Consider the following 19009-nt stretch of genomic DNA (forward strand, 5'->3'; position numbering starts at 1 on the left):
GAACATTCTCCTTTTATACGAAAGACCTCAGTGATACGAGGGATGCAGCACACAGTAAAGATTCAAAGCATTTAGAACTGACACATCCAAACCTACTCCTACAACTACTAATCCTAGACAGCGACGCCGTCTCTCAGGCCACGACATTTGTATCGGAGGTGATGTGCGAAGAAGGTGAGAGCGTTGGTGGCCGTGGCCTATACTAGGAACTGTCCCAGCATTCGTCTTAGTGTAGGAGAATGGAAAACCACGGAAAACCATTATCAGGACAGCCAACGGTGAGGGCCAGCCCTTCTCCGTCTTCCGAATACAGAAGCGTAGATCCACGCTAGAGCCATGGCCACCCCTACTCTGCTCGATTGGCCGGTCGGAGTGCAGAGCTGTCGGACCACGGACCACCCGTGGCCACTTGTAGACCGAGACCCATTCTGCATCCGCCGACAACACCCAAAATATTATACCACTGTGTCATAACAGTCATAGATGCCCAAGAGAGTTTGGATTTACTCGGTCTCTCGCCTATCCGGCCTAGAGTAAAACAGAATGGCGAAATTGACGAGCATACAGCCAGATGGCGTCAAATCGAAATGTCTGCACACAGTAGCTGAGGCCATTGGATTATTATTATTATTATTATTATTATTATTATTATTATTATTATTATTATTATTATTATTATTATTATCGGTCAACAATTTGATTGTACATTGCAAGTGTGGTTGGCTACCTTTTGATCCTTTACGTCCACGCTTCCTTTGATTTTATCTTAAACAAAGTAAGGTTATGACAAAAATTACAACACAACAAACAGAAGTACGTGTCCCTCCAAAAAAGTGTATTATCATACTGGAGGTCATAAACAATGCTCAAGGAGACCGTTACTCTCACTCGTTCTTGTACATCAACTCCTAGTATTCACAGCAATGAATGTAGGTGGCAAGATACATAACAATATCACAACAAGAAATATTAGGGTCCAATGGACCCAGGTTGTGTAAACTCGTCCTGTAAAGGAAAATCAATTAAATAGTTCCAAATTATAAATAAAATGAGGTGTTACTTCCCAATGGATGGCACAAGGAATGTCTAATAAGAAAATATCCAGATACGTGAAACTTCTGAGTGAAGAACTGTTGAAATATATTACGCTAAAATTCTTATCGGGTCTAATGGGAGGTTTATTTTTCATTACACGTTAGCATAGGAAAATGGACCCAAAGGAAATCGTTGTGGTCTTCATATCCGTATGTGGCTGGGGGGCTTGACCAATCGAAAGTGAAATAATGGATCGGAACAGCATTACCATATAGGTAAGTTATGTGGTTTTAATACAGTACTAGGCCGTCGAATTTTATAATCTTTGTAAAAAAAATGTCTTGAAGATTTCTGCACAGTCTGTACGATTGCCGCCATTCGACTAAATTTCTGGGGATGGTCCCTCTAGCACCCAGAAGCAGTCCTTCCACTCGTATGTTCCTGACGCTGTAGGCTCTCTGGAAGTAGGTTGACTGGGAAGCGTGATGAATCTTAGGGGATATAATGGATAGGAAGAGCATTTTCACGTTTTCGATTTTGACACAACAGCGACGATATGTGGTATTAGAACTAGGGCATCGATGTACTGATATTTGATTAGATATTTCAGAATGTAGGTCTATAACCTATTAGGACCAAAAACGGCAATAATTCAATTTAGTTAATAATGTATTTGGTAGCTTTTTCAAGTTAAACGTGGCATTCCGTCAAAAGTTTCGTTTTAATAAATATTTTGTGCAATAAATATTAACATTTTTGTAAAATCTGAAATAATACCATATCCCAATAACATAAGACGTATAGGTTTACTTTCTAAAAACAAAATGTTGCAAAATTAACAAAATATTTTTCCCCTAGTAAGTTACTTTTATTCCATATAAAGTTTCATGAAAAAACTGTCTAACTTGAGCATCTGAGTAGTTTTAAGCAAGCCAAGAAATCGATTACTTTCCTTAACCGTAATGGTTAATGCAGTAAAAGTCTCTAAGACTAGTACATATTGCGAAATGAATTGTTTATTCTCTATTGTTATTAGCATTAATTTATTTTTAGATAGGAATAGTGTGCTCACAGATAGTTTACGAATATTGTCTGATATCACGAATATGATTTTTATGCCTATAGCAGTGAGTTTGTTATAATCTTTGAATTAGAAATGAAAATGTTATCCCGTACCTAAGAAAGTAAAAAAGAACCTTTTGTTTCTGAACGAAATTAAATTATATTATACCATGTATAGGCCACAGTTGTGTGTTCAAGTTCGAGGGATCGATCCCAGCTCAGTCCGGAGATATTTTCTGATACTGTCTGATATCCCGAATATGATTTTTATGCCTAAATCAGTGAGTTAGAAATAATCTTTGAACTAGAAATGAATTATCACTTACTTAAGAAAATAAAAATGAACCTTTTGTTTTTGAACGAAATTAAATAATATTATACCATGTATAGGCCACAGTTGTGTGTCCAAGTTCGAGAGATCGATCCTAGCTCAGTCCGGAAATATTTGATGGTACACAAATACGCCATCCTCGCTTTGGTAGATTTACCGACATGTACAAGTTATCGTCTGGGCCCAAATCCGACATCTCGCTGTCTCAGAAAATCGTAAAAGCAGTAAAACCAATAACCACATCTCAAAGATAACAAGTGGCCTGTTCTAGATACCATTATATTTCAAAAATAATGAGGAAAAAAGTATTAATCTCATTTTCAAAAATGTTGACTCGTAAGTTTATACAGAACGAATGATAATAAATGGATTTTCTCTGAATAGGATTGAAACGTACTTATGGATTTGAGGAGTCTTCTCAGTTTAAATGATTTCTCTAAAACATAACAGCGTCGTTGCACCTGCAAAATCCGCGTTAGAAATAATATTTTGGGAGAAATACTGACCCGCAGCACACACAGTATATATCATCAAGAGCGGGAAATGAAATGACAGGACCTTATCGACCCAATTTCTGAACTGTTTTTCACTTAGCGATTTTCTCGTGCACATATCTTTGGATAACCATTGTTTAACAGTAACACACAGTTGAAATTATGCATTTATTTTTCCATTCAATGTATGTACAGTAGTCTATATTAGTTATCACATGTCAGTTGAATAAAACGAAATTTTTCGTAGCCCGCAACAAATCTGAATTGCTTTAGTGTTAAATTACCATGTTAGTAGGATTCGTTAAAGGTTCCATCTAATTTAAAAATGTATATCACAATCTCCTAATTCATCTTAGCAAAATCAAGTAGTGTTTTCCGACATCGATAGGGTTATAGAGCTGTTAAATAAATAAATAAATAAATAAATAAATAAATAAATAAATAAATAAATAATAATAATAATAATAATAATAATAATGTAGAGCCTCCGTGGCTCAGACGAAAGCGCGTCGGCATCTCACCATTGGATAACGTGGTACAAATTCCGGTCACTCCATGTGAATTTTGTGCTGGACAATGCGGAGGCGGGACAGGTTTTTCTCCGGGTACTCCGGTTTTCCCTGTCATCTTTCATTCCAGCAACACTATCCATCCTCATGTCCGACTCGTTGGCTGAATGGTCAGCGTACTGGCCTTCGGTTCAGAGGGTCCCGGGTTCGATTCCCGGCAGGGTCGGGGATTTTAACCTTCATTGGTTAATTCCAATGGCCCGGGGGCTGGGTGTTTGTGCTGTCCCCAACATCCCTGCAACTCACACACCACACATAACACTATCCTCCACCACAGTAACACGCAGTTACCTACACATGGCAGATGCCGCCCACCCTCATCGGAGGGTCTGCCTTACAAGGGCTGCACTCGGCTAGAAATAGCCACACGAAATTATTATCCATCCTCATTTCATAGCATCTATCAATCATTAATAAATCACTCTGGAAGTGGCGACCCCATCGTACTAATAACCGATACATCGTCGCTCGACCGGTAAAAGGTGGTATTCCACAAAGCTCTTCCTATCAATTATTCTCCTTAAGACTGGCCACGCCTCCCAGCCACGTATGGATATGCAGTCCATCAGAACAAATTTTGTTGTGTTCATTTTCCTATGCCCATCTGTAAAGGAAAATGAACCTTACAGTACCGTACTGTAGGAATGTACGTTTGCATTACGTATTTACGCACTCCTAGTGTACAATGCACGTAAGGTTCATTTTCGTTCAATCGTCGACATAGGAAAACGAACACAACGGACATTGTTCTGATGGACTGCGTATCCATAAGTGGCTGGGAGGCGTGACCAGTCTTAAGGAGAATAATGGATAGGAAGAGTATTGTGGGATACAACGTTTTACCGGTCGAGCGACGATATGATTCATTCATTACACACCTGACCCGGTCACTGACTGGAAAACAGGTTGTAGGTTTTCAATTTCAATAATAATAATAATAATAATAATAATAATAATAATAATAATGGAGATGGAACTTTCCTACATCGATTAACTGAAACGCATTATTAAGAATTTAACGTCTGCTTTATGTTATCTCAAGGGAAATGTAGTGCCGGAAAGTTTAATTTGACTGCCAATCTACAAGCAGTTTAATTTCGAAACTTTTAAAACCATCTGGCTTACATACTGAGGAGATATTGATAAGAGAGACAGCGGACCCAGTCACGAAAGCCAAGCAATACGGCTGAGGTTGTCATCAACAGGTCATATGGAACTCCAGTAGTCAATCTGCAAGTCACCTGGCTGGGGCTTAATGGGCTGCATGTGCCTTAGGTTTGTTGTTACTCAGCTCCTTAACCTGAGAGACACCAGTACAACTGAGTTGTTGAATTTAAATACCTTAAAATGAATGCCGGTTGGGATCGAGCGTGCTATCTTGAATACAGAAGGCCAACAACTAAATGACTACCCCACTGTGGTCAACGGTTTTAACAGGTGTGTATCTTTCCTTCGAGTTATTTCTAAACTTTCATGTTTACTGTAATTCTATTTTCACAATAAACTATACCGACTTCGTTATTCTGTTGTTTATAACGGAAAATTATTTTGCTGAAGAGGTCTCTATCGTTTAGGAAAGTTTTTCTCAGAAACAATTTTAACTTACAATTTAGGTCAAATATACTACTATAAATCAAAATTCACGAAAGAATTAAGTAGACTACATTCGGAAATCCCGAACAATTTAAACTTATTTTGCTTTTGAGAACATTCCCCTTTGTTTACACAATTTTAATCACAATTACAGAGCAAGGTGTATATTAAACCACAAAAATACTGGAAAGCTAAAAATCAAACAATACGTGTACTAGATCTTCTAAAACTAAATAGAGTATTGTTTTAAACATTCGTGAAGGTCTGGAAGAGAGTGGAGTGATAGACATACTATTACCATTTCAATTAATAATATAAGTATAACGGTTAAAATACATAGTTTAACCATAGCCGTATAACTTCTCTCAACAAACAATGAAAAGTGCAAACAAGAATATTGAAGGACTTTAACCAAGTTTTTTGGTCACGCTTTAATGTAGCAGTCGGGGATAATCACTAGAGTATTGTAACTTGTAACATTTACTGCCGAGCAAGTGAATAAATAATACACGTGTTAGTATTTTTATACATCAGAAAGTATTCACTGGCAAGTGAGAAGAAAAGCCATGGGTTCATGTTCATCTGCCATTCATCACGTGTTTTTTCCAAGATTTTACGACTTCACAGGCATTTGGTCAGATACAATATTTTTAAAGCCATGGCTGTTTCCTTCTTTAGCCCAGCCTTAGACCTAACAGGCTCGTCAGGCAAATACTAAATACTAAATTAAATTCCACAACCGCACTATGGATGTTTGTGTCCGGCTCATTGGCTGAATGGTCAGAGCGTCGGCCTTCAGTACAAAGGGCCCGAGGTTCGATACTCTGACGGAATTGATGAATTCCTGCAGCTCGGGTAATGGGTGTTTGTTTTCGTCTTAATGCACATTCCATTAGCATCCAGTATATCGTCGCTCGAGCGGTAAACGGTTGTATTCCACAAAGCTCTTCCTATCAGTTATTCTCCTTAGGACTTGTCACGCCTTCCATCCACGTATGGGTATGCAGTCCATCAGAACAAATTTTGTTGTGTTCATTTTCCTGTGCCCATGTGTAAAGGAAAATGAACCTTACAGTACCGTATTGTAGGAATGTACGTTTGCATTAGGTATTTACGCACTCCTAGTTACAATGCATGTAAGGTTCATTTTCGTTTAATCGTCGACATAGGAAAACGAACACAACGGACATTGTTATGATGGACTACGTATCCATATGTAGCTGGGAGGCGTGACCAGTCTTAAGGAGAATAATGGATAGGAAGAGTATTGTGAGATACAACGTTTTACCGGTGAAGCGACGATACCACACCCATCATAAAACACACAATAGTGAATACATCCCTCCACATCGAGTTGGCGTGAAAAAGGCATCCGGCCATCCACATTATGCCGAGCCCACGTATTTGGGAAAAGGCCAGAAGGAAGAAGAAGAAGAAGAAGAAGAAGAAGAAGATGCAATATGTATGTACAAAATTACAGTGGAAATTCAGCAAAGCCCTACCACGGTCTCTTATACCGTTGATTCGCAGAAAAAAAAATTATGAATATGTCTCTTCGGCCTCCAAAAATGTTATCATTATTGGAATTCTCATCAAAAGTCAGCGTACGGTGAGAATCTGTATAAACTGTTATTTTATGAAATCTAACTACAATTATAACGGACGAAACCTCGTATACCACAATGCTTCTCATATCCATTATCCTCCTTAAGACAGGTCACGAGTCCCATCCACATATGGATATGAAGTCGATCAGAACAACGTTCGTTTTGTTCATTTCTCTGTGCAGATGAGTAAAGGAAAATGAACATAAAATAAATTATTCTATAGGAGTGCGTAAATACACCGTAAAAATATACATTCCTACAGTACGGTACGATAAGGTTTATTTTCCTTTGCACACCGGCATAGGAAAATGAACTCAACGAAAATTGTTGTTATAGACTGCGTGACTATGTGTGGCTGGTAGGCGTGACAAGCCTTAAAGGAAATAACGGATAGGAGCAGCATTGTCAGATACGTTGTATTAGAACTAGGCCGTCGATATTTTGTTAATATAATGTATTATCTAGACAGTGAGATTGTCATTCGAGAATTTGTAAAGGTTTTAAATGAAATAGAAAAGTACGGTAGTTGGAATATTAAATAAGTTAAATAAACATTAACGTCTAACACTGCTGTATAGTACAGCAAACCGATTTCCCTGATATATTTATTTTTCTGTCAGTGAAAAAGTAAAATAAATGCTATTTTAAAATAAGTCATTTGTGGAATAAGGAATGTAGTCCTGTGGAAGAAGGACTATAATGCTATTAATTTTAAGGTTTGCTGGAATGTTACTCCAACAGAAATTCTCATACGTGCCAGTAAATCTTACGACACGATTTTAATGTATTTGACATTATTCAAATATCACTGGACTGAGCTGGGCTCGATGCTAGCACATTTTTCTCTGAAAGACAGTGCAGTACCATCTGAGCTATTCACCCCGAATGGAATTATGAACTACACATCTTACATCAATGTACCGTACATTTTAAATCAACAACTCTTAACTGGATGGCTTTCTTTTAAAAACTCGTATGTCCCAATGCTCTTCCTTAAGACGTGGCCACGCCTCACAGCCACATATTTATACGGAGTCCAACAGAATAATCTTCGTTGTGTTCATTTTCCGATGCCAAGGTGTAAAGAAAAATGAACCTTAAATAAATTATTCTCTAGGACTGCGTAAATTCGCCATGTAAACAACATCCCTACAATGCTATGGTGAGGTAAATTTTACCTTAGGCCCTACACATCAGCATAGGAAAATGAACACAAAGAAATCCATTGTGATGGACTGCATATCGTTGCTTCACCGGTAAAACGTTGTATCCCACAATACTCTTCCTATCCATTATTCTCCTAAAGACTGGTCACGCCTCCCAGTCACATATGGATACGCAGTCCATCAGAACAATGTCTGTTGTGTTCGTTTTCCTATGTCGGCGATTAAACGAAAATGAACCTTACATGCATTGTACACTAGGAGTGCGTAAAGACGTAATGCAAACGTACATTCCTACAGTACGGTACTGTAAGGTTCATTTTCCTTTACACACGGGCATAGGAAAATGAACACAACAAAATTTGTTCTGATGGACTGCATATCCATACGTGGCTGGGAGGCGTAACCAGTCTTAAGAAGAAGGATTGATAGGAAGAGTTTTGTGGAATACAACCTTTTACCGGTCGAGCGACGATATAAATATGTGCCTGGAAAGCGCTACGAGTCTTAGAGGGATATAATGGGTAGGAAGAGAATTGGAACGTACGAGGTTTTAAAAGAAAGACATCGAAGATGCACAAAATCCTCCCTGAAATTTCACAAATCATCCAGTGTCTTATATACGTTCCTGATCTCTGGCAGCATGATATTAAATGTATTTTCTATTCATTTATTAGCGCATTTATTCATCCTCAAATTTATTTAGGCTGAAGAACGCCTCTTCCAACCAAAGTCTCTACAAAATTGGCTAAATGGATATTCCAAGTATAAATATATGCGATTCTTTCCCAAGTGTGAATCTGAAAGTTTCAAAATGTAATCTACTGTAGGCCTGCATGAAGACGAATTATTTTATCTTAAATTCATCAAAAATCGGCCCTGCACTTTCACGTAAATTTTGATATCACAATCATAGTTGGGACCTCATGTTTTACCTGGAATACGAACAAACAACTGGAAGGTGACTTAACATTTCAGAAACTCCGCATGTATTAGCCATGATTCGAAACGAGGCCGCCTTGGTGAGAAGCTGGTGATTATGCCACTCGACTATCACAGCTCCCTACAACTAAAAATATAATAAATTCACTATTACCTGGTAAATTATCTCCTTGTAACTCACCAGTATTGAATACCATTTACAACACCACCTGTCATTTTAAAAACCGGTACTTATTTTTTCAGTGAATGGTAAAATAGTATCTCCATGAACATTGTATAACTCGGCATGTTCATTTTGTTCTCTTCAGATTAAACGATCGATATAACACGGTCTTTGAAGAAAATTGTGATCCTATATACAGCATTTCCCATGTCTAAGAAAATTACTGTATTTTACATGTAACTATTTATAATGGCTGTCCCGAAAATATACATAAGTGACCCTTTATCTCACGTTTGTAGCCCACAGTTGATTCAATTACTGTCATAAAGTTCGTTCCCTTGCTGCAATATCCAACACGAATTTTTCAAACATAGGATTTATATAAACGCACTTTAAGGTAAATACAACTTAGCAGTCAAGATGAAACTATCGTAAGCTGAGTACCTGTGAATTTCATATTGTACGTAATACATGTAAATGTTTCGACTCGTGTTTGCCATGTAATTTAATATTTTTCTTTCTTCTATTCTTTTGCTGTCAGAACGTATACGAACATGGAATTACAGAATAGCTTAGGCCATATATTTTCCAATGAAATAATATTGCAGCATACGGAAAAAGTATACCATGGTCCTTTTTTGGTTTTAAATTAAAAGGAACCTTCAGAGGCAGTAGGCCACATTCTTTTAAAACTTCACCTGTCTGTCTTAGTTGCGTCAATGTTCGTCAATATGAGCAATAATACATTTCTAAAATCAAGCGAATTCAAATTAATGTAAAGGATAATAATTCAATAGAGTTAATTATGCAGTTTTGTTACGAATAATAATATTTCCAACAATGCCCATTTTCACAAACTATCTTATAATTTATTACATAATATTTAACGTTAATTAATATGTTTGTGGTATTGACTTATTTTCATTGATTTTCTGTTGCAGGGATAAGATAATTTCGTCGCTTCACCGGTAAAACGTTGTATCCCAAAATACTCTTCCTATCCATTATTCTCCTTAAGACTGGTCACGCCTCCCAGCCACGTATGGATATGCAGTCCATCAGAACAATGTCCGTTGTGTTCGTTTTCCTATGTCGGTGATTAAACGAAAATGAACCTTACATGCATTGTACACTAGGAGTGCGTAAATACGTAATGCAAACTAACATTCCTACAGTACGGTACTGTAAGGTTCATTTTCCTTTACACATGGGCATAGGAAAATGAACACAACAAAATTTGTTCTGATGGACTGCATATCCATACGTGGCTGGGAGGCATGACTAGTCTTAAGGAGAATAATTGATAGGAAGAGCTTTGAGCAATACAACCTTTTACCGGTCGAGCGACGATTTTAATAGAGTTACAGTGCCCGTTAATTGCCGAATGATTGACTCTCAAATACTTTAATAGAGAAACCGCTCTATTTGGGATGCAAAATTATACTTTAAGTACTTTATCAATAACGACAACAAGTAATTGAATTTGAAATTGTTAGTCCTAACAGCAACGTTTATATCATGGGTCTTTGAACCCTTAATACAAATTAATACAGTTCCAATTTCTCCACATTGTGGTAGAGTGAAATGGAACACTGCAACTGGCAATTGTACAGTTAAAAGAGCGTCAAATCATATTAGTTGAATTATTCTTTTTCATTCTTCTTCTTCTTCTTCTCAGTATTATTATTATTATTATTATTATTATTATTATTATTATTATTATTATTATTATTATTATTATTATTATTATTATTATTATTATTCGTAATAAGAAACAAAATAAGGATGATGGTTCTATTATTATTTCCTTCCCATACAAAGTAACCGTGCAACGTCCAACCAAAAAACTCTGTGATAAATTCAAGAAAATCACGTACAAAAAATGTAAAGTCTAACATGCAAAAAGGTCTAAATATTTGGTTAGCTTTCATAATTTTGTATATGCCTAAAGAGATATCAATGGCTTTCTTTAAAAACCTCGTAGGTCCGAATACTCTTTCTATCCATTATATTCCTTAAGGCTGGTCACGCCTCCCAGTCCCATATTTATATGCAGTCCAAAAGAATAATTTTCGTTATGGTCATTTTCCTCTGCCAATTTGTAAAGGAAAATGAACCTTACATACATTATACTGTAGGAGTGTGTAAATTTGCCATGCAGTCAACATCCCTACAATTCGGTACGTTAAGGTCCATTTTTGCTTTAGACATTAGCAAAGGAAAATGAACACAGCGAAAATTACTCTGATGGATTGCATACAAATATATGACCGGGAGGCGTGGCCAGTCTTAAGGGATATAATAGGTAGGAAGAAAATTTGGACATACGAGGTTTTAAAAGAAAGCCATCGATATGTGAAGAGGAAGTGAAATTGTTCTGGCCTTCCACCACGTCAAACGTAAGTAACGTTTCAGAGGGGAAGACAATGTCTTCACGAAGTCTCAGTCAAATGAGATGGAGCCCATAAATGCGCGATTGCACTTCCTCAAAATTGATGTCAACAAGTGAATTAACAGGTTACTTTACAAAAGGTCTATGTTTTAATAACGCAATGTACAGGTAATAAGACATAAGAAAGAAGTGAAAGAAATATTTCATTTCATCGTAATATCGCAAGTACCTCAACTACTGAACGTTAATGCTTATACAATTTAAGGAGCATTATCTCTATATTTTATCTATTGTAACCGAACAAAATTGAAATTGGTTCTCAGAGTTTGATATAGGCTATTTTTTCAGTTGAAAATGGAAGATGCCCTCACTGACGCTCATGACCATGTGATAGTCCTAGTCGTTGGTAAAACATCCTACTACATGGAAGAAGACTGGGTAGGTCTTGAGCTCTTCGATAAATTTCAGACTGCACTGTGCAAGCGTGAAGGGGTGATTTAATAGGCTGCAGCCCCGCCCTCCCACAAATTGCCAGCGAAATATTCTGTGATATAATAAGATAACATTAAAACATTGGTAAACTTTGCTCTGTCCTTTTAGTAATATTTATTTATCTAGCAAATATTCTTATGAATACTGAAATAGTTATAACCTAACACAGGCGTTAGAGCGTAGTGCAGTTTGCTGAACGACCATTGTGCAACTAGTAAAATAATCGTAAGTCCTACATAAATGGCATTCATTATTTAAGTTATATTTGAATAATTTAGCTACCGCATATAATTTATTTACTTTTTAATGTTCTTCAGTTTTAAGAATGTATCCCACAAGTTCGCAGGAGTTTTTCATATTATACAACAGTAATTTATTTGCTCCCTTCGATTGAAGTAGACAATATTATTTTAATTCTTGTGAGATTTAAACATTTATCTCGACAGGATTATTTAAATGTGTGCTGAATTGTATTTTTATTTAGGCCTTTTCACCATCCCATTCTCTACGTGAAAGGTACACCTGAGAATGACCGTCCACAACATGTGAGCTCATCTTAATGTGTATTACCGGGCGAGTTGGCCGTGCGGTTAGAGGCGCACGGCTGTGAGCTTGCATCCGGGGGATAGTGGGTTCGAATCCCACTGTCGGCAGCCCTGAAGATGGTTTTTCGTGGTTTCCCATTTTCACACCAGGCAAATGCTGGGGCTGTACCTTAATTAAGGCCACGGCCGCTTCCTTCCAACTCCTAGGCCTTTCCCATCCCATGGTCGCCATATGACCTATCTGTGTCGGTGCAACGTAAAACAACTAGGAAAAAAAACATCTTAATGTCCAAAATTCTTTCGGACTGTTACTGATCCCAGTCTAGAAAACTGAAATTAGTAGGCCTACCTGTTCGATCATTTTCATTGACCACGGAATATAGCTGTCTGCCAGGAGGATCGAAGGCATGTGAGGACTGAATTGTCAAGCGCTAGCTGCTTTTCAACGAATATGTCATGATTTACATGTAATCAAAAGCGTAACGAGAGGGAAAATCTGTGTTTTTAGCCTAGCAATTACCTCCTCCACCACCACTTCCAGGAGACAAGGGCAAAAAATTTATACTCAAAATAGTTAAACTAAGCTCGAGATTTACTTTGGAAACAAATCCACATGTTCTTCAACGGGACAATATGCTTAGAAAAATCAATTTAAAAGGTTATAAAAGGTCTAGAAAGCTGAGAATAACGGCCGAGAAGATTTGTAGTACTGACCATACGACACCTAGTAATTTGGAGGCCTTCGGGCTGAGGAGCAGTCACTTGGTAGGCCAGGACCCTTCGGGGCTGTTGCGCCATGGGGTTTGGTTTTCAACATTATACTTACTTTTGCTAGAGTCTCCGTGGCTCAGACGGCAGTGCGTCGGCCTCTCACCGCTGGATACCGTGGTTCAAATCGCGGTCACTCCATGTGAGATTTGTGCTGGACAAAGCGGAGGCGGGACAGGTTTTTTCTCCGGGTACTCTGGTTTTCCCTGTCATCTTTCATTCCAGCAACATTCTCCAATATCATTTCATAGCATCTATCACTCATTAATAAATCACCTTGGGAGTGACCACCCCATTGTAATAACAGCCTATATAATATGTTTGATTCATTACATCCCTGGCCCGGTCAATGACTGGAAAACGGGTTGTAGGTTTTCATTTTCACTTAGTTTTGCTAGTCGTTTGACGTCACTCTAGGTTTTCGGCTGTGCTGGAATAGGTATTGACTAGGACTGGGAAGAAAACTATCGTGGACTAAACTGAGGTACAGTTATATCCCATTTTTCTGGTATGAAATGGCGTATGGCTTTTAGTGCCGGGATGTGTCCGAGGACTTCGGCTCGCCAGGTGCAGATCTTTTGATTTGACTCCCGTAGGTGACCTGCGCGTCTGGATGGGGACGAAATGATGATGAAAACCACACACACCCACACCCAGTCCCCGTGTCAGGGAAATTAACCAATTTTGGTTAAAATTCCTGACCCTGCCGGGAATCGAACCCTGAAACCTTGTGACCAAAGGCCAGCATGCTAACCCTTTAGAGATGGAGGCGGACATTCTGGTATGAAAATGGGGAATCACGAAATTACCATATTGAGGGATGTCGACGTTGAGGTTGGAATTGACAATTTTCATACTTAAAGCTCGGAGCTTCACAATTAATACTACGAAATGTTTTCGATATTTATTATTATTATTATTATTATTATTATTATTATTATTATTATTATTATTATTATTATTATTATTATTATTATTATTATTATTATTATATCAGACTGAAAGATTGGTCTTATCGGAGAGAAATCACAGAATAAGCTATCACGGTGAATTTTGACAGACATTTCTTCTCTACAGCATGTGAGCTGTTGCAACGGCTGAAGCCCTACTAGATAATTCTGGTATTTCCAAACATGAATTAGATACAACACTTTCATCTTTTTTATCCGATATCAGTCCATCAATTCCTTCGCATCATAGTCATGGCTTACTTCTAAAACCTCGTATGTCCCGATGCTCTTCCTACCCAATATATTCCTTAAGGAAACACGCCTTGCAGCCACATATTTATGTGCAGTCCATCAGAACTTCATTTTGTTCATTTCCCTATGGTAATGTATAAAGAAAGATGGACTTTACCATACCGTACTATAGGGATGTTTGCATGACGCATTTACGCTCTCCTATAATATAATGTATTTAAGGTTCATCTTCCTTTACACGTTAGCATAAGAAAATGAACATAACGAAAATTGTCATGTTGGTCTGCATATCGACGGTTTTCTTTTAAAACCTCGTATGTCCCAATGCTCTTCCTACCCATTATATTCCTTAAGACTGGTCACGCCTGCCGGGCACATATTTATATGCAGTCCATCAGAATAATTTCATTATGTTCATTTTCCTCTGCAAATATGTAAAGAAAAATGAACATTATGCGAGGAAACAACATCACTTTACAACTTATATTACAAGGGAGAATGGGGTGTCGTAGTGGAGTTGGGCACAGGGAAATCGTGGCTGAATTATTTCGAGGAATGGAGAAATTTCCACAATACCCGGCAGCGATCACACCTGGCACGAGACCGAAATGCGTATGCCGTAATGATCACCCACGTCTGTGGGACCAAACACTGCAAATAAGGAAGAAGAAGAAATTATTTGTTAAATCTTCAATCAATTTCATATGGCGAGTAAATTAGAGATTTAATGTTTGAATTATAAGGTAAAAGGATGATTTGATTCGATGATAACGTGCTATTATCCGTAATTTAATTAATATATCACTCAACCTGGGTAAAAATCAGATAAGTATTTTTTTTTAATGTTTGCAGTAACCTACTAAAGTCAGTGCTCTCTATTGTTTGACACTAACAAGGTAAGTCATTCTTCATAGTATTGAAGAAATAGACAAATTTTCCTTGCAGATCATTCAGGAATAGCTACTAAACGATCCCCGGTAAGAAGCAAATCAAATGAGTTATCTTGTTAATATTCTGAACATAGTTAATAAAAATGGCTTTAACCAGATAAGTCACTTTGTCTTGTATAATTTCTGTTGTTGTTATGGACGTGGGCATTATTATCTTGTAAATGCATTATTGGTGGTGCATTTACACAACTGTATTTGTTAGAGAGAACTATTAAATCTTACTAGCTAACAATCCACAAATTTCACTTAAACCACTTTGGTTTTGACTGGTCCATATAAAAAATAATGTCTGCTCAATACAGGGCAAGTCTGTCTCAACGACGAACCAAAGCAGATAAATAACCAAAAAAACAAAACAAAGTAAAACCAAAAACATTGTTTAAAAATCGGTTTCACATAACGCAGAATTGCTTCACAACATTTGGTGAATCGGAGATTTCATACTGTTTAACCCCCCCCCCCCCAAAAAAAATTGCTTTCCCTGAGAAATTCTATTTTTTGACTTATCTTGTTATTCCCTAGAATGAACAGTAGGCTATCTGACAAGTTGTGTTACCAATAGAATTTATAGGCTACCTGTAGGCTACTATGCAACCTCATTTGCCTATCGACGATACAAATCACACATTTCCAATGTATTAATATAGTATAGGTCCTAATCATTTTTTCCACGAAAAAAAGGTCTACAACTAAATGGTAGATTTTCTTGGAAGATGTCAGAATTTGGAAGATACTAGGTATTAAAAACTTACAATTAGCCTATCCTGTACAATTATCAGGAGACTTAAGGGAGTATGTACCGTCTTCTCGCCATGTTTAAGAACATTAAATAGGTTAAAATTTATAAAAAAAACACTCCCGTATAGAATTAGATGATATATGGTGTTAACCGAAATGAATGTCTCAAATGTTACGGGGTGGGTCAATGTTATATTAGTAGCTTTCAACCCTCTATTTACTCCTTGAAAAGTGAGCTACGTTTCAACTTAAGTGGATATTCGAAAGTGTCCAGGAGGCATTAATTTCCTCTTGATGTGTTTCAAAAAACTTATTTTACGTAAGTTACATATTTTACAACGACTTTTTGTTGAAATATTCCGTTTTGCCAAGTTCCTTTCTGTAACAAACACTAGACATATTTTGGACAAGAGGACTTCATTTCCGCCATTATCTACTAGGTCACGTGTAGCTACAGGTTCTTTTATAATGCTAGTTGAGATGTATATCATCAATTTGCCCAATATACGTTGTTAGACATCGAAATTTGTTCTATTGTCTGGGAGAGGAACGTCCTCAATTTTTCAACCCTTCAAACGAAAATTCCACATTCATTTTCTGAAAATTGATTCAGTGTATGTAGACTATTATTAATTCGAGATTTTCAAAATATTTACATGGATCCAACAGATGAAGTAAAATAATGATAAATAATTCGTCTGAGCACTTATGTTTATTCAGTTTATAGCTATGAATAGGCTAGATCATGTAAATTAATTGTGATATAAGTAATTTGTCTGCCCCGATAGAAAATGTAAATATAATTGATTTGATTTTGTGGTAAAGATCTTCAGGCCTAAATATAATTTCTTCGAGACTTTCAGAAGTATTATAACCACGCCATGTATAGGCTACAGTAAGATACCTATTTGTAATGTCATGCCAATACATAAGAGGTATTCCAGTTATGTATGATAAGGAGTTGATAGTAATTGCTATTGAAATATGGAGAGGAATAATTTTATTTTCATGTTCCTGCAGCTATTAAATGAACTAATGAATTAATTTAGTTAGAATTAACAGTAATTAATCTTTAAAATCTAGTAATCAGTAAGTTATGGCCTCTAATTTATCTAAATATTTCCTAGAGGCATTACTAACTTCTGAAGAAGTAGGATAAATCTCCTTCTGAACCTCAAAGTTGGTGAATATTTTTAAATATTCACAACATGCATATTACAATTACAATTAGTACAGAAGAGCGATACATATTTGGATATTAAGTTACTGTATAAGGGGAATAATTTGATCACAACCAGTTTCTTTACTTACGCTTATTCTTAATTTGATAGAGTGTTAATAAAATGGTTGACTAGTAATTCCACATTATAAATAATTTGTTTGTTTGCTTCATGTTTTTTTCAGTTTCTAGCTATGAATAGAACATGTAAATTTGTTTACTCACCCGCTCCAGCCACGTGGATTTTCTTCATCCAAGGATAGATGATCCTGTCTCCGGACTCGGAGCCGTCGTCATGGTCCAGCTCCTGCTCATCTTGGTCCATATCATCTTGGTCCTCTTCATCGTCCATCGGGTGTTGCTGCTGTACCAGTTCTTGTAGCGGCATTTGATGCGGTGAGTTGCTATCCTGCACAGCTACAGGACTCAGGCTACCATTACATCCTTGTGACGGAGGTGGTGGTTGTTGCTGTTGTACTGGAGGCGGTTGTTGCGCCGCCTCTGGTGGTAACGGTAGAGGATGATGCGGATGTATATTATGAGGTAATTGGTAATAATTTCCATAACCACCATAAGTTCCTCCTGCCGTTGGCGTTCCTCCACCATTGGCAGTGTTAGTGCCATAAGGCTGCTGATTATGGTACCCGTACTGATGATGCTGATGATGATGGTGATGATGATGGTTCAGATGGTGATGGTGATGGTGCCCACTGTTGAAGAAGTCTCCTGTTGCGCTCGGAATGTAGTTACTTTGGCTGTACTCCTCACTCGGCGGGAACTTGGGATCCACCACGACCGCCGTGGCGCTCTGGTGATGCTGTACTTGCTGGTGGTAACCTACCGCCGCTGCTCCCGCCGTAGTAGACGGGTTCATCAAAAACGAGCTCATGATCATTAATTTTTCTCTCTCCGAGGTTTTGGTGTTTCCCTCAGATAGTAGCTAGGGGCTGCGATCGTTCGTCAGCGCCGGAGAATACGTAAGAGAGGAGGGGGAAAAGTTTAATGTTGAAGAATTGAAGACTAGAAGGAAGGAATAAGGGAGACGAAAAGAGAGGGCTGAAATAATTTTTCTTATTCTACTTATTTTTTTCTTTACTTCCCCACAATACTGTTCGAGGACCTAGTCACTCGTTTTTTGGGGGGTAGAGATCGTGTGTATACTGTAGAAAAGTTTCTCTCTCCCCTCTACCCCCGTTTTCAATCCCCCACCCTAGCCAGTCTGTCTTCCCCTACTCTCTAAAAACCCCCCAGTTTCGTGTTTGAGCTAGAGAGTAAAAAAAAAAGTTACCGCCCACAGTCACCCAATTAGCATACCACGTGACTTGCCTCTCGACCAATTAGAGCGCTGCACCGTCACCAACCATGATGGATTACCAGAGCATAGCACGATGCGATGGTGGTGCCATCACTAGTCTACACGGAGAGACGTGCAACTAAGAGCATTACACAGTGAATTGAAAAAGAGCGGACCTTACTATGGGCCTAGCGAAGGGGGCGGGGGTAGGAGAGCAAGAGTTAGTTGTTAGTAGCAGAACTCACTGCGCAAGTTCTGTTGACGTGCCGATGTGGCAAGCTGTGGGTGTTCTGTAAGCGTGCGAATGGAAATGTGATAGGATTAGGCGACCAAACTTCTCCACACACACGTAGCTTCGCAATACCGTAATTTCAGACAAACACTCGCGATTAATAAAACGCTCAAAAATTAATATTATAATCATAAATTTTCATGCATTTTTCACCAAAA

At 37.8% G+C, this 19009-nt stretch overlaps 1 protein-coding gene across 1 annotated transcript in view; it reads right to left on the reverse strand.

Annotated features, from left to right (window-relative positions):
* Positions 1-18353, reverse strand: part of LOC136863965 (homeobox protein Hox-C4) — a 176680-nt gene extending 158327 nt beyond the window's left edge. The window contains exon 1 of the mRNA XM_067140429.2: positions 17491-18353. Coding sequence (XP_066996530.2) covers positions 17491-18160 — 670 coding nt within the window. The 5' untranslated portion in view covers positions 18161-18353. The remainder of the gene's footprint in view (positions 1-17490) is intronic.
* Positions 18354-19009: the final 656 nt, after the last annotated feature.

This window comes from Anabrus simplex, chromosome 1, assembly GCF_040414725.1.
Source record: "Anabrus simplex isolate iqAnaSimp1 chromosome 1, ASM4041472v1, whole genome shotgun sequence".
NCBI lineage: Eukaryota > Metazoa > Arthropoda > Insecta > Orthoptera > Tettigoniidae > Anabrus > Anabrus simplex.